Here is a 23901-nt window from a genome sequence, read left to right as displayed (position 1 = left end):
TGAACAGTTGAACATTTTAGTGAACATTTTAATCATCTAAATAACTTTTTTCCACTATAAAGAACCTTTTGTGGAATGGAATGCTTCCATGGTTGTTAAAGGGTGCTTCATGGAACCACTGATGCCAATAAAGGCACCTTTATTTTAAAAAATGTAAAATCTCAAAACATAAAGGGAAATTGAATTCCTGAAGATTTGTTTAATAACGCATACTTTTCTCATGTCCTCTTTCATACATAGCAGGTGTTTGCTTAATACCTTTTGCCATGTCAGACTGATGTAAATATGCAACTACAGCTTTTCATGAATTTCAAATCCAACAAAAACAACCTGAAGCAAGCAGCATATATTCATTCTCTCCAAAAACGAAAGGCCAACCTGTCATTCACAGCCGACCACACATTCAAAACAGGACCTGACTGTCAGCCATGCCTGCTTCAGATGCGAGCCGAGCACTGATAAAACAGCAGTCCTCTGAGTTAATCAGATGACAAGGGCATGGAGATGCCAGCTGCATGCGTATGCATGTGTGCGTCATACGGCCCATGTGTTAGCGACATGTAGGAAACTTCAAAGGATGCGCTGTGCATGCGAATGTGAGGCAATGTGCAGCACGAGTGGGATGGTACGATATTGAGTTGATTGAGTTGACAGATGGCTTCACATCCCTATGGATTGACTATATGACAAAGCATCATTTGCACCCAGCAGGTATAAGAAAACTGAACATCTAATCTCTATCATGATGACGTGTAAAATTTAGAACCTTCTTGCAGCAAAAATTTAACTACTTTCCAATATCCAGAATGGAGAAAAATATGAAAGAAGATGACTGATGAGCAGATCTACCATTACAAAGCTTTAGAGATGGGAAAATATAGATATTCAAGTTTATAGGAGACAAAAGTTCAAATTAAAAAAATGAATGAATGACTTCACAGGATGACTCAGGTAATCTTGTGTTAAGAATTTGACAGAAGTTCCAGTGACCTTTAACCAAAATCATAAATGAGTGACTAGATATTTAGCACTCAAATCAACTTCTATACACCTTGTATGGAGACCAATATGTTTACCTTCAACCTTTATGCTTTATAAATAAAACTTAAGATGCTGATTATAAGTCCTATCATGCAAAGTGCTAAACATCTAAATAAAAGCAACTTAAATTACAGAGGAATATAAACTGAAATAAATATAATTGACAGAAGATTATCCTTAAGACTGTCAAAACGTCAAAACAAATGTTTTTATTTAAAACAGTTCATATGTCATAACGTCATAAACACTAACCAGGTCCACACTTCACAGCATTCCAACACTGGCTATTTTCAGAATGGAAACCTAGTGTACTGTCTACTACATACTGCATATATATATATATATATATATATATATATATATATATATACATACATACATACAGTCAAGCCCAAAATTATTCATACCCCTTCTGACTTAAAGTTACTTTTATTCAACCAGCAAGTTTTTTTTTTTTTCCGGAAATGACACAGGCTTCTCCCAAAAGATAATAAGACGATGTACAAGAAGCATCATTGTGGAAAGAAAATATTTCTCAGCTTTTATTTACATTTGAACAAATGTGTCATGTCCAAAATTATTTAAACCCTTTGCAAACTGTCACAGTCTATGGGAAAATCCAAAGTTCTATACCATTCCAAACAATCCAAGCTGTTCTAAAGCATCCTAATTACCCTGATACAGACTTCTGATCTTCTGTTTTATGGTCAGATGAAACAAAAATTTAATTGTTTGGCCACAATGATGTAGCCTTTATTTGGTGCAAAAAAGGAGAAGCTTTCAACCCTAAGAACACCATCCCCACTGTCAAACATGGTGGTGGGAACCTAATATTTTGGAAGTGTTTTTCAGCCGGTGGACCAGGGAACCTAATCACAGTAAACGGCACCATGAAAAAGGAGCAATACATCAAAATTCTCAACAGCAACATCAGGCAGTCTGCAGAGAAACTTGGCCTTGGGCACCAGTGGACATTTCAGCATGACAACGACCCAAAACACACAGCAACAGTGGTGAAGAAATGGTTAGCAGACAAAAACATTAACGTTTTGCAGTGGCCCAGCCAGAGTCCTGACTTAAATCCAATTGAGAATCTGTGGAGGGAGCTAAAGATCAGGGTGATGGCAAGGAGACCCTCCAACCTGAAAGAGTTGGAGCTCATCGCTAAAGATGAATGGGCAAAAATACCAGTGGAGACATGCAAAAAGCTGGTCAGCAATTATAGGAAGCATTTGATTGCTGTAATAGCCAATAAAGGCTTTTCTATTGATTATTGAGAAGGGTATGAATAATTTTGGGCATGCCACTTTTTGTTCAAATGTAAAAAAAAGATGAGTAATATTTTTTCCACAATGATGTCTCTTGTGCATCGTCTTATTATCTTTGGGGAGACGTCTGTGTCATTTCTAATTAAAAAAAAAAAACTTGCTGGTTGATTAAAAGTAACTTTAAGTCAGAATTTGCCAGGGGTATGAATAATTTTGGGCTTGACTGTATATATTGCCTCACTTCAAGTGGCACATGAACCGATTATCTCTTCCTTTTTACTAGTTATAGTGTGAATGAACATCAGAAGGTATGACAAAAATGGCAGTTATGATTGGTCAGATCACCTGTCATTCAAATTCCCTGTGAAGGGTCAATTGACCAGATTCACTCATGACATGTGTTTTGTGTTTATTCTTACACCTCAATTTCTGCTGATGCTTACAAAATCTGGTTTTGCAACAGAAAAAAAACTCCTTACATGTAATCTTAATGTTATACTGTGTCATGTTTATCAAATTAAACGGATTAAAAACTATAGACTACACGTTTTTTGGTATTTAACCCTTTAAAGAGTTTTTCAAAAATGAAAATTAGTCCACTATTTACTCACCCTCCAGGCTTTCTAAGTGTATATGACTTCCTTCTTTTAGACGAATACAATCTGAGTTATATTAAAAAGTTGTTCTGGCTCTCCCAAGCATTATCATGGCAGTGGGTGAGTGTTTCTCTTTAGGATTCCAAAACAAGTCCAGTAAAGGGCATCCATCCATAATACAATGTGCCTCACATGGCTCCGGGTGGTGAATAAAGGCCTTCTGTAGTGAATCGATGCATTTGTGTAAGAAAAATATCCATATTTAAAATGCAATAATCACTTTAATCTAGCTTGCGCTAACAGTCGTAACGGAGAGACTGAAACAAAACACCAGACTTTAATTAAAAGTACAAAACAAGGATTTGTCTAGAAAAATGTCAGAGGATTTCGATATAAGCCTGGTTTTCCTTTGCTAAAGAAAGGAAACTTTGCTTCCTTTTTTCCTGTAAACAAACGTTGATTTTTACGAGACTCACAGGCTTATGTGCAACACAAACGTCCTACATCATCTGCCCAGAGCGGCTTCTGTGTACGACTGTTAGCGCAAGCTAGATTAAAGTGATTATTACGTTTTAAATGTAGATATTCTGTAGATATCAATTCACTACAGGAGACCTTTATTCAAAATGTAAGACACTTTTTATTATGGATGGATGCACTTTATTGGACTTGTTTGGGACTGATGAAGAGAAAGAACCACTCACTGCCATTATAAAGCTTGGGAGAGCCGGAAGAATTTTTAATATAACTCCGATTAGATTCGTCTGAAAGAAGGAAGTCATGTACACTTGTGAGTAAACAGTGGGCTAATTTTCATTTTTGGGTGAACTAAATTATATTGGCTTGTGTTTAACTTTATTCTTGTACATGCAGGCACTACATTAAGCAGCACATGAAGTACTGATTGAAATGCATTTCTGTTGCTTCATGAAAATGCCTGTAACATCTGTGTATTGGACAAATATTGGATCTAATCCACTTCATCTGTGATAAAGTATGCAACACAGTGTGAGCGTCACTTTGAGGAAGAAGAAATTGTCCAAGTTCAAGTCTTTGTCGTTTTCAACAAATTTTGCAGATCAGTTAAAGTCAGCCACAGTCAAGCACAAGTATTTAAATAGTACTAAGGTGCATTGTTGTCACATGACCTTATAATTTTATGTGAAATATCTCTTGGCAGTCTGAAAGGAAATGGTAATTCTGATTTTACTTTTGGAAGCAGTCGCTCTCAACAGTGTTTTTTCTTGGACATCAGCAGGCAATAGTACCAAATTCAGCACCAAAACTGTTTATTGCACAAAATTGATTTTTTATGGTTTCTCTCAGCCAATAATTCACCACACAAAACACACTGTGCTAAGCACAAACACAAACCTTTTAACTTCAGTGCACCCCCATTTAATGCACTGCAGTCTGGAATCTGGATGGTATTTTCTTTTACTTTTGCATGTTTTCTGAGACATCTGCCTAATTTGGTATGTTTGATTGGATGCACATCCTTTGACAACAACAAAAGAAACTGGAGCCATTTTCCCTATACTTGCAGTCAAAATCAAGATGTCTGTCTGGTGTTTTCAATAAGCTTAAAGACAAACCATGTGCAAATTCATCAGTCTATACCATTTCTGAGCATTTTCTTATTAAAACAGCAGTGTACCAAAACATGCAACCAATCACAAGCATGTAACCAATCCTGTCAGCTTATCGCAGAACTAAAGGCTATGTTACATATCCAACACTGAGCGATACATAAAATGCATTAATTCTGATACATCGACTTGGATGACCCTGTATAATTCGCTTTTCTTCTCCAGAATCAGTTTCTGGTTCGAAAATATACGGCTGAATAAATTCAATATTGTCACTCGCCATTGTGTAGCGTTTACTACTTCAGCAGTTCTGAGCAAATAAAGCAAAAATCTAAAATTATTCAGACACTAGATATAATTTTTTATACTTTTTTTACTAGTGGATGCAAGACACTATGGTTCATTTATGTAAGTGAGGATAGCAATAAAGTAAACTGACATATAATACTCAAAAATTGTTCATACAGTAAAATTTATGAAAATTTTGAACCAAAAATTTTATTTGACACTTTGACCTGATCATGTTTTGTTAGCCTACATACCTTTCTATCAAAGTTATCTGACATTATGAATCAAGATGAATTTGAGTTCTTGTCATATTTTATTACCATTTTTTAAGTGATGTTTCATTAACAAATTTCAGGAGGAGCTCGCGCAGATAATTAACACGGCCAATTCATCATCAGCAATCACTCCCTATCCAATCACTCTCCCTATCCAATTACTACAGTCCCTTTAAATAACCAAGCAGTCCTACCTTCAGTTATCTCTGATTTCAGCATCCCTCCCACCCCCCACTTTTTTATTTTCTCTTCACCTCCAGCTAGGGGGAGCGCTTTTGGGTTCGGGCAAAATGCCGAAAATGCCTGGGCAGGGGGAGTGCCCCAGGCTCGGGAATGACTACCGAGCTCGGAGCCCTCTCCCGGACAGCATGCCAAACACGCTTAACTTTTACGCTGTTTATTATATGCAAGAGCGAACTCGTGAAACTGTAGCGAATAACTGTGATAATGTGAGAAATGTTAAAGGTGTCTGAATAAATCTTGGTTTGGTCTTAGTCATACTAAGAAACAATTTTCAAAGCAAAAAAAACACTTATCATTTTAAAAACTGACAGGCCTACTTATTCTGCTATCTTGAATATGGACGGTTATATGGATAGTTACATATTGTGCAACTTCAGTTTGTGACTTTATGAGAAGAGTACTGTGACCTGTTGCATACTGTATATTTTGGAAAATGTAATAATCCATGGGTAATCCACATACACAGAAAATTCATATTGTACATGGCAGAAAGAGTAGGCTATTGCAAACATTGTCATTGTTTTACCGCTGACGTATGTGAGCTAAGAACACAGTATGCATGCCGTCAAACACAAGGAGTATATTAACACAATAACTAAAGACATACTGACAAAATAACAAGGATGTCCCTGTAAATTATTATCTTATTCCTCTTTTTTGGCAGGAGCTGTCATATCATATTCTCTCACTTTCTTTGTCAAAGGCAACCTTTTGCCCCTTAATGAGGCTATAAATCTCATTCACTGTCTTTCAAGTATGACGTTAGCATTACCACATGGGGCTGTTATGGGTGAGATGATTGTTTCTTTGGTCACGTAGCTCTCATCTAAATCACCAGGACCTTTTTCCATTACAGGTGACACCGCTAATCATCACAGTAGAAAAAATAGCTTGTGCTCAGCTCATCCATTAGGCTTTAAGTGAGTGAATCAGTGTATAGATGGATGAAATATGCAGAAATGTGGTATGACCATCTCAATCCACTGCAGGCATGTTTTCACAGCACATGCAGTACTTCACAGTGTGGGGTGAATAATATGAATCACAGTCAAATGAACTTTTGTTCGCACATGTATGGAAATGAACGGACTCACCAAATATTTCTCCATTCCTGGCGTATTCTGTGACTAGATAAAGCATGTTTTTGGTCTCCATGACCTATTGAAAGAGAAGATTGCATGAATATGGAATGATTATGGCAATGCAATTAATATCACAAATCACAAAATTCTGAAATTACAGTAGCATAAAAGACTGACAGCATTTTCACCTGTCACAAGTGTTCACGCTTGGCTTCAAGTGAGAAAACAATGCTACAGTGCGTTCTTTTTTGTGTGAGGCAAAGGAGAAGATGACAAGTGATTCACACTTAGTCAATAATAGGTTATGGATATTATTTTAGATGCATAGGTGTAATATTTCATTAAGCTATTATTCTCTACACTGGTGTTCTCTTATTGAGCGCACAAACAAAAAGTACCATAACATGTATCATGGTGGTGCCATGTTACTCTGAACAAAGTGCATTGTAGTACCATATTATAATATTGTGATAGATGAATGTGGCAATAATTCAGTACCATGGTATACACAACCATCAAACATTTAAAAAACATTTATCAAATGTAAATGCATGTCCCAATCATATTTTCCTGGGTAAATAAACATTTACAACACTATCAGAAAAATGATTTTTTATATTAACAATGTAACATTCTGTTTATTAAAGACAAGTATGAAACTCATCAAGTTAATGTTTTAGACATTTTACATTTATTCCAAAAGGCAGTAATTATTTAAACAATATATTTTATTTGTGAACTTATGTTCAGCTATTTTTTAAATAGTTAACTTTTAACTGTTTTTGAATTTTTCCAGATCATCAGTCATCAAAGCTAGGTAAAAAAAAAACAGAGATTTACCTTAAATTTCACCAAGCTGATTCCTCACTAAAACTCCCCCAGATTATGTTTCAAGCCATTTTAAGTCTTATTTTGATGTAACAAAGTGGTTATATCTAAGTGTATGAGTTGTTTACTTACTTTTTAAAATTAGTCTTCCCTTCCCTGTTGAAAAAAACAGCATATGCTAGTTAGGTAGTTTTGATGCTGGGATGCAGGTTAGATATGTTTTGATGCTGGTTTAAGCTGGTCCTTAGCTGGTTTATGCTGGTCCTTTGCTGGATTATGCTGGTCCTTAGCTGGTCATGTGCTTAAACCAGCAAAAGGACCAGCATAAACCATCCTAATACCAGCATAAACCAGCAAAGGACCAGCTTAAACCATCATCAAAACCTACCTAACCAGCATATGCTGTTTTTTTCAACGGAGTTTAATGCTATTATATTTTTCATTCAGACTGATTCGCGAACACGAAACGCACACAAACCCAAGAGGCGGGATTTATCGCAAGAACCAATCACAGCCAATCATAATCAGTTACATCCAATCAAATCGTAATGACTTTTGCCCATTGATTAACAATTACCTTCCACCAAAGTCGAATTTTGTAAATTAAATAATTGTACTAAAATGTATTACTTTATAGATTCGTATTATAATTATTGTTTTGTTAATATTTTATGTAATAGCAACAATACTAATACTAATATAATAATGATAATAATTTGGGCAGAACTACTTATTTTCCCCCTCATTTTAGAAAATGTCAAAAAAACTATAACTATAGTATACCAGTGAATAATAGTGAACCAATGAAAAATAATAATAAAACCTATTGTTAAAAGTATTATTAATTAAAAAATATATATTTAATTAAGTTTTTTTCAAATAAAGCTAATTTTAAAAATACTTTTTTTGGACATGTTTCTTTGATTTCCTGTTTGTAGGGTAATTATAATAATAATTATTATTACTTCTTTGTGGGTATGTTTCTTTGTTGGTCTGTTTGTAAGGCCTGGTTTTGCTCTAATGACTATGTGGACATTTGCTAGATTCCTATAGGTTAATGACATTCCCAGTTGACTCTGCCATTTTTTCAAAGCAATATGTATATAATACCAGACAGACAGATCACAATATGAGCACTGCCCCTTGTAGAAGTCACGATTGGACTGCTGCTGATGCTGTGTTTGTGTTGTGTAACAGCACAGGCAGCTGTTGATACTTTCAGCATCCAGGCCTAGAGTGACCCAAAAAATTTTTACATAACATAAGACTAACCCTATAAAGCACCCAGATGAAACTACAGTAGTCTCATGGGATACATGCTGATACAGGTGACAAATAAAAACTGCCTGCATGGCTGGTGGAATATCACAAATTTATTATAAATACACACAATCGTGATCATGCAGTACCTGGTAAAGCTTGATGATGTGAGGATGGTCTAGCAACTTCATGATTTCCACTTCCCTGTAGATCTTCTCCAGGTTCACTGCATCTAGCTGGGTCTTGTCTATGATCTTAATGGCCACCTGCAATTCAGAAAATGTAAATGTTAGCATTTTTTTTTAACATCCACTGATGCATTTGTTATTTTTTAGTTTTCAGAAAATAAAGGAATGAAATATCCACTTAGCTGCAGTGCAAATATAAACAACAATACAATAAAACAGTAATAATTTCAAACCTATTAGCCTTCTAAACAGCAAAAGACCACTTAGGCATATGTCATTTTGTATACAAGACTTTATAGTTGTAATAAAGCTTGAAAAAAATCATTGCTCACAGACTGCTTCCTGTCTCACGTCTTTACAAATTATGCAACTAGATATACAGCTGTTCCACTTTTGCTTCTGAGTAAGAAATGGTGGGAAGCTGCATAACTTGTTTGGTTTTATCTGAACTGATCTTGAATGCAGCTCTTATTCACGCTACAACTTAAGTTCAGAGAGTAAACTGACCTTTTTCATAGCACAACAACAATGTAATACTAATCCAAACTGATGACAGAGAAACAAAAGGCAGATCCAACCAGTGCTTGTTATTTAAATAAAATACACATTACGTAATATACAATTTAAGCACTTGATCCAGGTAAATAACAATCTGAACATGCAAAAAAATGTTTCCACTTATAATTTGCCACCATGTCCTAGATATCAAAGGTCAATGTTGTTTGTTTTGTTTCGATCTATTAGGCTATTCAAAAGTATATTAAAAAAGCAATTAATATAAAACTTGAAAACACATTTTCTGTGTTTTCTGTGTTTCTAAATTAAAATATGAGATGATTATATGATTCATTTAAAAGTCTCATTAAAATGATTAAAACTGCATCAAGAGCAGTTTGGTAGAGAAGAAATGTCGTTGTAAAATATTAATGAAAAACGTCACAGTAAGATTGATAAGTTAACATTAGTTAACTAGTTTAGTTAACATGAGCTAAGAATGAACAATACTTCTACAGCATTTATTAATCTTAATATTGATTTCATGAACTTCTACTAATGCATTATTAAAATCAAAAGTTGTGCTTGTAGTTAATGCTCTTTGAATTAACAAAAACAACTGTATTTTCACTAACATTAACAAACATTAATAAATACTGTAATAAATGCATTGTTCATTGTTTGTTTGTGTTAGTTAATACATTAACTAACATTAACTAATGGAACCTTATTGTAAAGTGTTACCATATTATTAATTTTGTCCGGTGACACCAACATACAGAAAGCCATGTGACAAAAATTAGAGGACCCTTTATAACCTTTTTTCTCTTGCATATTTGGACTTTTTTATTGCAAGGTGCGATTTGTCCAGGTGACATATAGTAACCCTAAGAACACATAATAAAATAATAATAATAAAATAATCGTTGTATATCATAATATCATTATATTTGCACATTGAGTTATATATAACTGTTATTATTATTATTTTAGTTTATGGTTACACCACTTGACATTGTAGCAGCCATTACATTTATGTTTTGTACAAAACGTTTTTATAAAATGCATGAAGTCACCATGAATGCAAATATTGCATTGCAAATAGAACTTAGCACGTTTTAAACTGCATTTTTGAAAAATGTTTCTATTTTTCACCACGCAGATCCCACCTGTCACAGACTCAAATACAACTTAGAAATATTTAGGGTTAACATTTTTATAGACAAAGTGAAAATGTAAGTTGTTTCGATTGCACGAGTGCATGCACAGTGAAAACACTAGTGTGTGAATGAGTGTGTGCGTACTTGTGTGTTACTCACCTCCGATTTGGTGATACGATGTCTCGCCAGCTTCACAACTGCAAAATTGCCTTTTCCCAGCGTGCGCTCAATATCATAAAATCCCACGCGAACCGGAGCCCGCTGCGACGGCTTTTGGTCCTGGGCGGCCATGACCATAGTTTTTGTAGTGAACTACTGGATAAAGAGGTGTGTGGATGATTTGGCCACCCTCACCTGCTCTTACAAAGCAATTCAAGTGGCAGCGGGTATGATTATGTTCCTAATGCCAGAGTTAAAATGCAAATGGAGCATAGGGGTGCCAAGGGCTCCTGCACATTTCTTCGTTTCCAGATAAGGGCTCTACATGACTGAAATGAGAGCGCATTCCGCTCTGATGCTCGGCATGAGGAATGATGTTCTGGCGCTCGACATGCATTGACGTCAGTGCTGAAGGGATTTTATAAAGGGGCGGATCTCACAAAGCGGCTTCAATGTCCGCGACCAGCATGTCACCAAGACAACCTTATCCACTGCGTACGTCAATCAGCGGCTACTGCAATCTCTACAAACACTTTCAACTCTGTTGCTTACATTTGACCTTCAAAACTCAATTGCACTTTATTGTTTAGAATTGGTTAAAAGATCCTGCTCGCGACATAAAGAGTGACACCGACACCATAACCTACCGCAAGTAAACATAAGTACGGATTTTTGTAAATTTGTGTTGCATGCATTTTTCATAGAGGACGGATTTTGCTCAATGCGTAAAATAAAGATAGCAGGCATAGATAGCGAGAGCTCGTTCTCCGAGGGCTTGAAATGCAGCTGACATCATTGCTTCGCTTCATATTTGGAATTTATTTATTTATTTGTTGTTTTGTGTTTATTTAACACCATAGCGTGGATAACGGAACCCTAAAAACATGATGATAATAATAATAATAATAATAAGAAGAAGAATATGTTGTTATTATTATCCACCTCTGTTGTTTTATATTTTTAGTAGCCTAGTTGTCCAAAACGTTGACTAATAATGTATGTCGACGCACATATGCATCTAAAGAAAATATTGTTTCTATTATGTATACCAAAAGGCTTTGCAATATTTTATAATAACAACTTTGAGTGACTACATTATAGACGGATGCTTTATTCAATATATGATATATTTTATATATTTTAAATAAGTAAAATATATGCTTTTTAATGCATAGAATTTTGTAATTTATCAAAGTCTATATGTACATTTATTTAAACATCTGTAGATCTGTTGCTACATCTGCGCTCTCAGCGCTCTGAGCATGTTGTCAGATAGCGACCCCTGCTGTCCAAAACGCTTACTGCTGTTATGTTATGTTTTTTTTTTTTTACACACATGCACGCACCTACTATAGTGTTGGGGAACGTTACTTTTAAAAGTAATACATTACAAGTGCGTTACTCAGTTACTTTTTTGTAAAGTAATGCGTTACATACTTTAGCGTTACTTTTAAAATCAAGGCTGGGTTTGCTTGTTCTGCCATTCTGGATTGCATGAAGAATCGGACGCAGGTGATGAAAAGTTCAAGTTTTTGCTTATTAATATGGTTAAATGTGATCATCGAAAGTCAGCAGCAAACACATTGGTTAATAAAATAGGATTAAATACATAAAAGATTTTTGTGTTACTATTCAATTATTGCATGCTTGTTTCATATTCTGAGTTTGAATTTCACTGTTTTTATTCATTTTGAGAAATACTGAATCTGTTTTTGTCCAAGATGTAAATGCATGTAAATACACGTTTAGTCTTTAACAGTAACCATGTTTACACAGCGCGCTCAATGCCTCTGCATTTACAGGTATGTGCCAAAAAATGAGAATATCGAGGAAAGTCCATTTATTTCAATAATTTGTTTCAAAAAGTAAAACTTGTATGTTATATTAGTTCACTACACACAAAGTGAAATATTTCAAGCTTTTATTTGTTTAAATTTTAATGATTATAGATTAAAGATGAAAAAAAAAACAAATCCAGTATTTCACAAAATTAGAATATCATGACAAAGTTCAACATTGTATGGCTCCCTGTGTCCCAATGGCACATGGCACATGGCTCCCTGTGTCCCAATCTAGTCAGCTAATTAACGCAAAACACCTGCAAAGGTTTTCTCAGCCTTTAAATTGTCTCAGTCTGGCTTAGTAGGCTTCAGAATCATGGGGAAGACTCCTGACTTTTGACGTTTGTGCAGAAGACCATCATTGACACCCTCCATAAGGAGAAAAATTCTCAAAATGCAATTGCAAAAGAAGCTGGATGCTTACAGAGCTCAGTATCGAAGTATATAACAGAGTGTTAAGAGGAAGGGAAAAATGTGGCTGGAAAAGGTGCACAAGTGACAGGGATGACCTTAGCCTTGAGAGGATTGTCAAGCAAGGGTGGTTCAGAAATCTGGGGGAGCTTCATAAGGAGTGGACTGAGGCTGCTGTCAGTGCATCAAGAACCACCACATACAGACGTCTGCATGACATGGGCTACAGCTGGAGAATTACATGCGTCAAGCCACTCCTGAACCAAAAACAATGTCAAAAGCATCTGTGCTGGGCTAAGGAGGAAAAGTACTGGTCTGTTGCCCAGTGGTATTTGGCACCTGCCCATAAAGCCAAAACTACCACTACCTGGTTTAATAGCATGGAATAACTGTACTTGATTGGCCGGCAAACTCGCCTGACTTAAACCCCATTGAAAATCTATGGGGTATTGTAAAAGGAAGATGAGGGAACAGAGACCCCGAAATGCAGACGAGCTGAAGGCCAATATCAAAGCAACAAAGCAACTTGGGCTACCATAACACCTCAACTGTGTCAAAGGCTGATCGCCTCCATGCCACGCCGCCTTGACGCTGTAATTAGTGCAAAAGGAGGCCCAACAAAGTACTGAGGATATAATACAGTACATTAACACACTTATCAGAAGGCCAACATGTGTTTAAGATCCTTTTTTTATTGGCCACATGAAATATTGTAATTTTGTGAAATACTGTATTTGTTTGATTTGTCTTTAATCCATAATCATCAAAATTGAAACAAATAAAGGCTTGAAATATTTCACTTTGTGTGTAGTGAACTAATATAACATACAAGTTTCACTATTTGAAACTAATTATTGAAATAAATGGACTTTCCCTCGATATTCAAATTTTTTGGCACAATTTCTCTAAACGTGCACGGGATAGTTAATAAATGAGAAAACAAAGTAACTGACGTCACTTATTTGAAAAAGTAACTCGAATATTTTATTTTAAATAAAAAATGCATTACTTTATAAGTTATTTGAAAAAGTAATCTGATTACGTAACTCGCATTACTGGGAATGCCTTACCCCCAACACTGACTATCTAGGGTTTGCACTTAAATCACGATTTGGTCAGTTCCCTATATGCACGGCCATATTGGCGATATTCGGATGTAAACAACAGCATGGATTGCACTGGTAATGTACTACTGAATATGTTGTTCTCCTAATTTATTTTGTCTAAGCCACAGAAAAAAACGTGTGGAAGCTGCTAAATCATATAGAGGACTTAGTAAGCAGGAAAGGGTGCAACATTTTGACAAGCTAAAGTTATAATGTGGTAGAGATATGCACAAGCAGTATTAAGATATTAACCTAATATTTCACCTACCTGACCGGAATTGTTTAGAACAAACACGAATGTTGAAGATTCTTGCCCTGGAAATCCTGGTTCAGTTTGGCCAACCACAAACGCCTTTTGTTTCTCAGATAGTTTTTTCACTCTTCTCCTTGATTTGTTATAACTTTTGGCAGTCTATAATACTCCAAATGTTTTTCCTGGTCGGACCGATTAGTACAGCCCAAAACACGACAATAATTAAACATTTTCAACACCAATAATCAGCAAAATATGCGAGTTTCGTTCGGTTCAGTGGCATTGTTTGCGCTCAGTGCCGCCAATATGGCCGATTGTTGACGCGTTGTGAAAACACTCTATAGATGGTGTTTGAATTTCATTCATTTGTTTTTGTTTATTAAGGCTTCAATAACATCACTGCATTCACATTCCAAGATTTGCATATAAGAAACTTGAAAGATGATTGATCATTCATTATTTCACAAGAAAAAACAGTCTGCAAGAGATTGTCACAGTGTAATTACTGAGCCCTATACAGCACATCCAGTAAAAGCAGCATAACAGGGTCATGCAAACCAATCAGTAAGGGCAAACAAGCTATCTCATATCCGAGCATCTCATTCTGATTTGTTGAGCAGCTTGTTCGGAACATTGTACCACCTTTGAGTGCTCATCCTCCAGAATTTGGCTTTAAGATGCATAAAAACAGGTATGTATTACTGTTATAGATATTTTATGTGTCATATGAGCCTATGGACACTACAATTGTAATATAAATAAAATGGAGAAAAGGATAAACTACATGTGATAATCATATGGGACCTGTAAACTTTAGATGTTGTTACACTTTAAGTCTGATTGAGAGTAAATTAATGGTGGATCTGCAGAAATCTGATTTAGTTGCTCTCATCAGGGTTATTATCATTTGAAACTAAAACTGAAACCAATAAATAATCATTTACTGAAACAAAACCTTGTATTTAAATCATACATTTTAGCTTATGTTATTTCAGCCAAGACTGAAACACAGTTTCTCATTCATTCAATTCAATACAGATTTTTAGAAATTACGAAGTCCACACATCCAGGCCTCTTTTGAGCTCTAGCATCTTCCTGATTTGATAACCTACACTGAAATATGTGACCCTGGACCACAAAACCAGTCTTAAGTCGCTGGGGTATATTTGTAGCAATAGCCAAAAATACATTGTATGGGTCAAAATTATTGATTTTTCTTTTATGTCAAAAATCATTAGGAAATTAAGTAAAGATCATGTTACATTAAGATTTTTTGTAAAATTCCTACTGTAAACCTATCAAAATGTAATTTTTGATTAGTAATATGCATTGTTAAGAACTTAATTTGGACAAATTTAAAGGTGATTTTCTCAGTATTTTGATTTTTTTTGCACCCTCAGATTCCAGATTTTCAAATAGTTGTATCTCGGCCAAATATTGTCCTATCCTAACAAACTATACATCAATAGAAAGCTTATTTATATGTATATATCTCAGTTTTGTAAAATTTAACCTTATGACTGGTTTTGTGGTCCAGGGTCACATATCGATAATACTGAATATCTTTCACCAAGGAAATACTCGGGTAAGACATCAACAGCTATTATCCTTTCTACAGGAGAATATGCAGTAAATGCTAATGTTCATCTTTCGTATCAGTAGCCATATAATTCATCCATCCATCCCTGGTCTCTGTAATATCTCCCAGTTCCACGGCCCTGCAGCGTGTCATACAAATCGTTGGTCACAAAGCCGCTCTCAGTGCTGGCCAGTGTCACAAAACCACTTTCAGTGTCCCTGCTTGCCAGGTTGTCGTAATCTCCAGGTGGAGTATCTGGAGAAGAACCCAGGAAGGAAGTGTTCTTGATGTCAGGCCGCGTGCCTGCCAGGTCTGATTCATGCTGCCTTCGGATGACGTTATAGACGTCCGGGCTTGGGCTGTTGCATCTTTCTCCAGCGGCCCAGTATCCTGGTTCCTTTGCTGGGGTCTCAGTCGGTTGTTTCTTCCTGTTAAATAAATGATGTTGTATGCTATAAAATGCATCAGATTTTAAATGTTTTAATCAGTGAAGTGTGCATTTAAACGACGCACCTCTTTGTGAACAGCTTAAAGCAGAAAACTCCAGTCGCCACAATCAACAGCAGCAGAAGAGGTATGGTTGGCAGCACAATGTAAGCGATATTAAGAACATTGTCTGGAAGACATGCAACAAGAACTTTGCTATCAATAAAGTTCAAAGTTTGGTGTTAGTAAGATTTTTTCATATTTTTGAAAAAAGTATTTAATGCTCACCCAGACTGCAGTAATATTGTGGAGTATTTACAATATCAAATTATTGTTTTTACTTTAATTTATTTTCAAATGAAGACAAGGTTGAACAATCAGCAGCCATTATTCCACTCCTTAGTGTCACGTGATCATGCTAATATGCCAATTTGCTTCTCAATAAACATTTCTTATTATCAATATCTCATTATTATTAAAACAGTTGTAGCCTACTGCTTTGTTGCTAAAGTCCAATATAACAACATTTATTTTCATTATAAATCTTTTGTAACACTAACTCTTTTCAAAAACATTTGATGAATTTGTTTCCTTACTGGAAATCTTACTGACCCCAACGTTTTGAAGAACAGTGTATGTGTGTGTATGTGTGTGTGTGTGTGTGTGTGTGTGTGTGTGTGTGTGTGTGTATTTATATATATTTATATATGAAGAGTTTAGATGCAAAAGCCTCTAAGTCCATCTGACATTTTTCTTTAAAATAAGCATTTTTATCATGCTCCTATGTATAGGTTTCTACCTAAGTACCGGATTTTAGTGAGTTTGAAGTAAAAGTATTTGATGGACGTGTACTTTGCGTCGAGATAAATATAATTTTTAAGAATTTACATAAAAAACACAGTGCATTGCTGCATGTTGTTTAAACACATTGGAGTACATTTTCTCAACTATTTTCTACTATTTCTTTAATATTTTTACTTAAATATTTAATGTTTATTTTGAGTTGTGAAATTTACTATCAATTTCTAATTGAAAATTATTCAACACCAGGTTTTTTTTTAATGTACATTTGGGTCCAAATGTTTAAGACCACAACTGAAGATGTCTACTAATTCTAATTCTAATTCTAATTCTAATTCTAATTCTAATTCAGTAGATCTTATCGCAAATCATCAGCATAATCAATAGAATGAACTTGCAGAATGATATGAGATGATCCACAAAGCATCTTATTGTCTGTACAAAATCACATGATCAATAGCACAAATCATTAATGAATTCGAAATAGTGAAGAAGCTGAAATATTTGTCTTTAGCTTGCATCATTATAATTCTTTCAGAATCATGAAACTATGTTTACTCCAGATTTACTCACCCATATGTCATCCAAGATGTTCATGTCTTTCTGTCTTCATTCACAAAGAAATTAAGGTTTTTGAGGAAGACATTCCAGGATTTTTCTCCATATAGTGGACTTCAGTGGGACTCAACGGGTCGAAGGTCCAAATTGCAGTTTCAATGCAGCTTCAAAGGGCTCTACACGATCCCAGCTGAGGAATAAGGGTCTTATCTAGCGAAACAATTGGTCATTTTCTAAAAAACAATTAAAATTTCTATACTTTTTAACCACATGCTCGTCTTGCACTAGCTCAACCTCATGCATTACGTAATCATACACATGTGACGTAGGCGGAAGTACGCCTACCCAGTGTTTACAAAGCAAACTTGCAAAGAAAGTCATACGTCCTTTGTAAAAAAAGGAGAAACAATGATGTTAGGTGATTTTGAAGCTGGAGGAGAAAATGAGATGGAGTTTTTGGCCCTAAACTACCTTTTTGAACCAAAGTACACAGATGAAGAACTAACCACAAGTGACTTTTCCAACGTGATTACACAATGCGTGAAGACACGCATGCGCGTCGCAAAGCTAGTGCAAGACCATCATTTGTGGTTAAAAGCCAAATATGTTTAAAATGGTTAAAATAACCAATCGTTTTGCTAGATAAGACCCCTATTCTCCCCCTCAGGTAGGATCATGTAGAGCCCTTTGAAACTGCAATTTGGACCTTCAACCCATTGGGTATATGGAGAAAAATCCTAGAATGTTTTCCTCAAAATCCTTAATTTCTTTTTGACTGAAGAAGGAAAGACATCAACATCTTGGATGACATGGGGGTGAGTAAATTATTAGGAAATTTTTATTCTGGAAGATATTCTTAACAGATATTCATGTCTTGACAGTCTTCAACCCTATTTGTGAGAAGTAGATTCACCTGGAGGTTCAGATACAAGCACCCTCATACCATCATCCTTCTCTGTGACCGAGGGGTTTCTGGGTATTCTGGGTGTTGGAAGAGCATCTGTAATGTATGTGAAATAGGTTTTAGGGTATTGTCTGTCATAAGACATCAATATAGCAGCACAACAAACAGACAAAAGTTTGAAACGTACAAACAAACAAATTAACCAATAAATGCAGACGTTCTCATATTCACACAAAATGGCAAAATAAACTGAATCCATCCAGCATTAGGCCAGTAGTCCTCAGCTTTTTTGACTTCAAGGGCTTCTTATATTCAAGACTTTGCTGATATGTACCTCTGGTACTTCTGTTTTTCTCCCCATTGTAATTAAGATTGTGTTAATTAGACCAAACATAAATCATTTTAAAACTTAAAGGGATAGTTCATGAAAAAGAAAAAAATCTGTCATAATTTACTTGCCCTCAAGTTTTCCCAATTGACGGTAGCCATGGACTTCTACAGTTTTTTTTTTTTTTTTTACCATACTGGAAGTCAATGGCTACCGTCAACTGTCTTTAGTTTGTGCTTAACAGAATAAAAGACTCATACATTAAAATTATTTTTAACACTCTCTTAAGGCCTCTTAAGATAAATATATTGACAATTATTACATTAGCATAATAACATTCTGTTTACTGTAAGCGCATGCTGCAGTAATGTAGTCTGCTGCTTTAAATGCTTGAGCTCCTTAAAATCAGGTGGATTCTGACTGGCATTCAAATTTTTTTTTTTTGTTTAACAGCTGGAAAAATATCCTGAAAGTGATTACAACCATATTGTTCCTCTGTGTTGTTATAGCGTATGTGAAAATCCCTTTTCTCACAGAATTAGAATGATTACTAAAACTAAGATCATTCAGGTTACAGGTTTTAGGAATCAAGCGTATGTAAACTTTTGAACGGAGTAATTTTTATAAATTCAACTATTATTTTGCCTTGTTGACTATATATTAACATATTTTATGTGAAATATCTTATTCAGGTCAGTACTAAATAAAAAATGTTGTATGATCCCTCTTATTTTGGTAAAATAATTAACATTTTGCAGATTCTGCAAGGTGTATGTAAACTTTTGACCAAATAAATTAATTTTCAAGCACAATATCTCTATCTTACCTTCAAATGTTTTATTTTCTGCAGGGACGGCTGCTGGAGGTTTATCTGAAACATCACATGAAAACCATGTTATCATAAACAATTCTTGATGTTGTAAGAAGCTCTAATCAAATATTGTGATAATATTATTGAAAATAATACTACAAATATTAACTTTTGAATAAAATGTGAATGGTAAATAAGCACTCCTCAAGTCTCTATGAGATTCTGCTCTCCAGATATGTGGTCTCTTCTGGAATGTAATTAATCTTTTTTGCCATTGTTTATTGTACACCAGATGGAAATCATAAGACTAATTGCTTCAAAATATAATACCATGTCTTTCTTAACAAGGCTGCACTATTTGAATGTGTCAGTCATGTCTGTACAGTGCAGGAAGTATGCTGAAGTTGAATGCTTAGCGTTGGGGTTTGTTCAAATCAGTGAGCTATATCATTAGTAATGTTAATTGATTAAGAAATCAACTGAATAAAACATGCCTTCCCAACCTTTGGTGTACTTGCAGATAAAGTTGTTTTTGGTTTCACAATTGTCATCATTCCACTGGAACATGTAAGGCCCACCCTGACCCGGAGGAGCAGAGGGCTGATGGTACATCACCACACAAACCTCAAACCCACAAGAAGGCTCATCCCAGTGCCAGTTCCTGTCACACACACAAAACAATGAGCAAAAGCACCAACAAAACCAGTAAAACCATCTAATGCAGCTCTCATTGTACCTGAAGGTTGCTTGGCTTCCATCCATCCAGTAGTATTGAGAAGGACAGTCTCTGTTTATCTCCTCATAGCCTTGATCCCTACGGAGCCCGATCCAAAAGTCTCCATCTGATGCTTTTAGTTCATGGATGAAGCTCTCTATCAGTCTCTGCTCAGTCTTAGACTCAATACTGAGAAGGTCTCCACCATCACTCCTGCAGGCTCGACTCGCATCTTCAAAGTTGAGTTTACGCCGAATGTCTTGAAAGTAGGCGATTTTATAGCAGGGCTTCTCAGTGCCACGCTTGCATATCTGCTGTCCTTGAAAGACACATTAGATGTTGGAAAAGACAAAGGAATGTAAATGTATTGAAGTCTTTTGATTCTACTTGTGTACTTATATTTAGAACAAATTAATTGAACACACTGTTTTAATTATATAAAGCCTCAGAATCATTTTGGCATCAAGCCTAAAATTTGTAGAGGCGCTGTACGAAAACGGTTTCATCTATCAACATGAAATCCAAAACTTTTTGTCAGCACAGTCTGAAGATGATCTGACTCGATTTTGGTGAAAATCGGACTAATGGTCTAGGACTAGTTCAAAAAAGTAGGTTTTCAACATTCATCAAAATGGCGGACAGGAAGTTTGACCAACTGTGGCATAATTGGTATCTATGTTGTCGGCATGACCCAAGGAATATTTTGAGACTGATTTCATTACACTAGGCTAATGCTGTCTACAGTTATTAGCATTTTTGGACAATTTATAATTGATAGTTAATGAATGGTTTATCACTCTTGACCAATAGGTGGCGCTGTTACCAAATTAATGTGGTGTAATCAGTGTGAGGTGATAATGCCACATACAAAATTTGGTGCAAATATCTCAAAGCTTTGCAGAGATACAGCTTCAGATGCTTTGGCATCTTTTCAGCAAATTTGTTGATGCGTTAAATGAAAACGGTTTTGAATATCGACACAAAATCCATAACTTTTTGTCAGCATGGTCTGAAGATGATCCGAGTCAAATTTGGTGAAAATCCAACAAACGGTCTAGGAGGAGTTCGAAAAAGTAGGTTTTATACATTCATCAAAATGGCGGACAGGAAGTTCGGCCAAAACTGCCAAAATTGGTATCAATGTTCTCGGCCTATATTTTGAGATCAATTTCATTACAATAAGCCATTTTTCACATAAGTTATTAGCATTTTTCGAAATTGTTATAACTTTTGACCACAAGGTGGCGCTGGCCCCCAAATTTTTATGTACATTCAGGGCATAGTGCCGAACATTTTTGTAATTAATGTCGAAATGATACGCTAATCCGTTCTCAAGATACAGCATTTTAAAGCTAAATTCAAAATGGTCGACACCCAAAATGGCTGACATGGGAAAATTGGATATGGTTCGACTCGGCATGCTCCTCCGAATCTAACGGAATGAGCTTTGAGATTTTTTGGCAAAGCCCTGAGAAGTTATAAGCAAAAATAGCCATTTTTCATATCTCCTGACAACTAGGTGGCACTGTGACGAAACACTGCAGGCAGCCTCAGGTCATGCATATTATAACACACACCAAGTTTGGTCTCAATACGACAAACCGTTGCGGAGATGTGGCCTCACATCCATTTTTGCACGCTTTTCGTAGAATTAATTAGCACGTTATTCGAGAACGGTTTGTCCAATCAACTTGAATTCCATAACTTTTTGCCAGCATGGTCTGAAGATGATCTGAGCCAATTTTTGGTGACAATCAGACAAACCACCTAGGACGAGTTCGAAAAAGTAGGTTTTACAAATAATGAATTATAGAAAAAAAACTAAACCTTACGAATTTTGTTGTTCATTCGACTCGGCATGACCCAAGGATTCAGAGAAAAAAAGAATTTTGATTTTGTGGCTTACGGTTCAAAAGTTATTAGCAAAAAGAAAGTGAAATTTCGGACAAGTGGTGGTGCTAGAGAGTTTGAGTTAGAGACATCAAACTTGCTATGGTTAATTTTGGTGCTTGGCCCCTAATTATGTTCCATGAAGAAATTTAGTACATTTTCTACAATGAATATATATAAAAACTTTTTTTATTAGTAATATGCATTGCTAAGAACTTCATTTGGACAACTTTAAAGGTGATTTTCTCAATATTATGTTTTTTGCACTCCTAGATTTTCAAGTAGTTGTATCTCAGCCAAATATTGCCCTTTCCCAACAAGCTTATTCAATTTCAAAAATTGACCCTTAAGATTGGTTTTGTGGTGGAGGGTCACAAATGTGTTCCTTTCCATTGATTTTACCTAAGAAGGTTCATGCAATACTTCTAATACTAATCTGATCCTTACGATATGAGAGATGAACTTTATTGTACTCATGTAGGAATCAACTGTACAAAAAGCAGCACCTACTGCTTTGCAGTCTTAAAGTTACAGGGACAGAAATGACAGCAAAAGCTTTATAAGTTATAATAGATGTTTTTTTTTTTCATTTTTTAAAAGAATATAATTGACTACCATTATATTGACTGCCTGTTTCATTTACAAACATGCTGTAACATTAACATATATTAATTACTTTTTATTAGTTCAAATCAGTGTAATTGCATTTTAAATCATCAATAACAATTAAGAAAAGCAAACCACATTTTGAAGCAGTGAAAAGTGAGTCTGTATTCTGTAAGTGACTGTAAGTCAGAAAAATGTTCGCTATTGTAAATGCTGAAATGGAAAATCTTATTTTCTCAATGCACAAAGCCCTTTAGGTACACATATTCACATGTATATATTTGAATATTTTCTGAAGCAAGGGCTATTCAGTCAATCAGCAAATCCAGGGACTCCCAATATATAAAAAGTCCCTTTCATATAACACGTTGTTTAGTGAATAAATAGATCACTACTTGATGTTCAGTCAAAAAGAATTGTTCTAAAAGACCTTTTTCCTTAAAGTCTAGATATTTAAAGATGAAAATGGATGCCATATAAAGATACAGACATAGGATGAGATGGTTCTATCATTTAAGAAAGAAAGCCATTAGTGTCTGCGGCAGAAATACCTCTAGGCTCGTAAATGTCTGCACCACAGGGAGGATGGACAACACATCGGGTTTACAAGTGGTAAAAAGAGAAAACAGCCACTGTTAAAGCATGATCTAAAGAAGTCACTTCCTATATTTAAGCATCTCATTAAAATTAATTAAACAGGAGACGAACGAGTCGGTTAGCTATGTGAGTTGGGGAAAAACTGTTAAAGCAAAATCTTTTAAAATTACACAATATTATAAAGAACAATTTCTGTAGTTTATAATACATATTATTACCAAGAACTTAAGATTGTCAGTGCACGACACACCAGTATAAATTAAAATAATAAATCTTATTCAGTTTAGAAAGCGTTTCTCCAAATATAATCTAGTTTAATATTTTAAAATATTCGAGTGCGGTATTTTCTTTTTTAAATGTGGAACTTACCACCCAGGAGCTTTGACGCGCACACGGAGACGCTGAATAAAACCAACACGCAGCCACATTTTCTCACCACATCCATTTTATCACCTTTTATCAAACTTCCACAGGCTTTAAAAGTAATTTCACGAAGACAATAAAAAGCCAAGGAAATAAAAAAATGAACATCCAACACTGAGAGCGCTTCGTCCAGTAGAAAGCAGATCACCTGTTCCGTTATCCGCTGAAATCTTTGTGAAC

The 23901-nt window shown here is 35.4% G+C and overlaps 2 protein-coding genes across 2 annotated transcripts in view; both read right to left on the bottom strand.

The window, feature by feature from the left end:
- Positions 1-10832, bottom strand: part of LOC141334751 (serine/threonine-protein kinase SIK2-like) — a 39541-nt gene extending 28709 nt beyond the window's left edge. The window contains exons 1-3 of the mRNA XM_073839975.1: positions 10473-10832; positions 8620-8736; positions 6395-6458 (exon numbers count right to left, since the gene is read on the bottom strand). Coding sequence (XP_073696076.1) covers positions 6395-6458; positions 8620-8736; positions 10473-10610 — 319 coding nt within the window. The 5' untranslated portion in view covers positions 10611-10832. The remainder of the gene's footprint in view (positions 1-6394; positions 6459-8619; positions 8737-10472) is intronic.
- A 3642-nt stretch (positions 10833-14474) lies between these two features.
- On the bottom strand, positions 14475-23805 carry layna (layilin a). Its single transcript, XM_073840879.1, has 8 exons — positions 23668-23805; positions 23253-23270; positions 20227-20524; positions 19994-20151; positions 19506-19550; positions 18361-18447; positions 16176-16278; positions 14475-16090 (listed from the first exon to the last, which is right to left on the bottom strand). Exons 1-8 carry the CDS (start codon positions 23741-23743, stop codon positions 15739-15741), a joined length of 1137 nt encoding a protein of 378 aa, XP_073696980.1. The 5' UTR covers positions 23744-23805; the 3' UTR covers positions 14475-15738.
- Positions 23806-23901: the final 96 nt, after the last annotated feature.

Source organism: Garra rufa, chromosome 5, assembly GCF_049309525.1.
Source record: "Garra rufa chromosome 5, GarRuf1.0, whole genome shotgun sequence".
Lineage (NCBI taxonomy): Eukaryota > Metazoa > Chordata > Actinopteri > Cypriniformes > Cyprinidae > Garra > Garra rufa.
Note: the sequence above shows the minus strand (reverse complement) of the source record. Positions and strands in the feature narration are given on the sequence as shown.

Bases quoted from the DNA above. Each gene is read 5' to 3' on its own strand.
- layna (XM_073840879.1), bottom strand. From the start codon at position 23,743: ATGGATGTGGTGAGAAAATGTGGCTGCGTGTTGGTTTTATTCAGCGTC. The intron at 19,551-19,993 runs GTTGGGAAGGCA...GTGATGTTTCAG, and splicing joins TATCTGCAAGTACACCAAAG to ATAAACCTCCAGCAGCCGTC. The intron at 18,448-19,505 runs GTAAGATAGAGA...CATACATTACAG, and splicing joins AGAAAATAAAACATTTGAAG to ATGCTCTTCCAACACCCAGA.